This window comes from Colobus angolensis, unplaced genomic scaffold (assembly GCF_000951035.1).
Source record: "Colobus angolensis palliatus isolate OR3802 unplaced genomic scaffold, Cang.pa_1.0 Scaffold37, whole genome shotgun sequence".
NCBI lineage: Eukaryota > Metazoa > Chordata > Mammalia > Primates > Cercopithecidae > Colobus > Colobus angolensis.
Window position 1 is genome coordinate 3974290 of NW_012117043.1, and position 1696 is coordinate 3975985.

Genomic DNA, 1696 nt, shown 5'->3' on the forward strand with positions numbered 1-1696 from the left:
GCGAGACTCTGTCTCAAAAAAAAAAAAAAAAGAGTGGCTTTGAGAGGACTAGCAGATTCTCACTTCTCTGACCACAACCTACATCTCTTTGCCTCTTCAGAGACCCTCTTCTTCCTCATTCTCCTCCCACACTAACGTCTGGTTGTTTTTTGGTAAAGAATATTGGTGCCATGGGAGGAACTGCTTCACATACTCTCTATATATAGAGTATGTGAAAGAAAGTAAGAATTAGTGAATGGCAATATTCTCTCAGCTTCTGGTTGGTAAAACAAAACAAAACAAAACAAAACAAAAACTACATTTTTTGGGCTGTGTATATAAAAATGATGTGCATCTTTCTGCACACAAACACTATTTTTGTTTGGTAAAAGTCCTGGATAAATAGTTTCACGGGGCAAAAAATAAAGAAAGAGAGAAAGGAAGGAAAGAAGGAAGGAAGGGAAGGATGAAGAAAGAAGAAAAGAAAGAAAACAAGGAGATCGCTAATTCCAAATGACATTCTATGCTTTATTACCTAAGTAAGCTACCAACCAAAAGAAGCAGAAACAGTAACTAAATAATTCACTTAGGAATGAGCATGTTTCATTGTCTTGTAATGGGTTCATCATCATTAGGCAGTTAATCGGGGGTATAATTACCTGGATATGCATTTTTATTATTGCTTTTCCAATTAGGGTTGCACCAAAGAAGGTCCAAAAAGGTACCAGAAAGTGTCCACACGTTATTCCAGCCAGATCAAATAGAGGATTTGGAATCTATAAAGAGAAAAAGAAGGACTTCCATATTATAATCCAAAGAACAATTTAATTTTATCATCCACTGATATGTGGTATTCTGCTTTTAGCCTGCTTACACTGCAAAGCAACACTACAAAGCAACTTGATCAGTACTGGATTGTTCAAAAGGAGGTTAGGGAAACATTCTAACATGTCTAGAACTGGGTCTCATATTCACCTTAGGTGTTCAATCTGCTCACAGCAAACCAAGGTGTCCTTTTGCTTATATTACTCATGGCTAAGGCACTGTGTGTGTGTTTGTGTGTGCACCCATCACATGAGAACTGGATGGATAAAGTAAGTGGACCTGCAGGAATTTAATCCCATTCAGTTGATTCCTAGCTATTTGGTGGCTGTTTTCTAAGGTGAGGTATGAGTGAAGAAACAGCCTTAAGATTGTTTCAGCAGTGAGGGTTCTAAAATCTTTAGCTTGAAATGTGAACATTATTTGGAAAGCACTCATATCATTAAAAAACATTCTAATAAATTCTCAAATACAGTTACCGGTGGATGCGCTGTTATTCTCAATGTGAAATATTAATAATTTGTATTTTATTTTATGGGACACCAAGTCTGAGGGTCATGTGATACAATTTAGAAAGAAGATCAAGTGTGGAAATATGAGAGTACACAGATTCAGATGTTTTGAATACTCAGTCCCAGACAAAGAAGTGATTCACAACAAATACCTTTTTCAAACATTCCCACATTTTAAGAATGCTAAAAGACGTTTCATGTAAAAATGCAAAGAAGCCATAAGCTATTTCTGAGCACTTCATCCATTCTTCTCCTACAGAAAGTACTCTGACCTTGTGGCTGTTGGCTGAACCATTAATAAGCCAATTAATTTATTTTATTTATTTATTTTTTTTGAGACGGAGTCTTGCTCTGTCGCCCGGGCTGGAGTGCAGTGGCCGGAT

General features: G+C 36.8%; 1 protein-coding gene across 1 annotated transcript in view; it reads right to left on the reverse strand.

The window, feature by feature from the left end:
- The window catches only part of VMP1 (vacuole membrane protein 1), a 152169-nt gene that overhangs the window by 30285 nt on the left and 120188 nt on the right, over nt 1-1696 (reverse strand). Inside the window, exon 9 of the mRNA XM_011953771.1 lies at nt 639-755. Within this exon, the coding sequence (XP_011809161.1) occupies nt 639-755 (117 nt within the window). The remainder of the gene's footprint in view (nt 1-638; nt 756-1696) is intronic.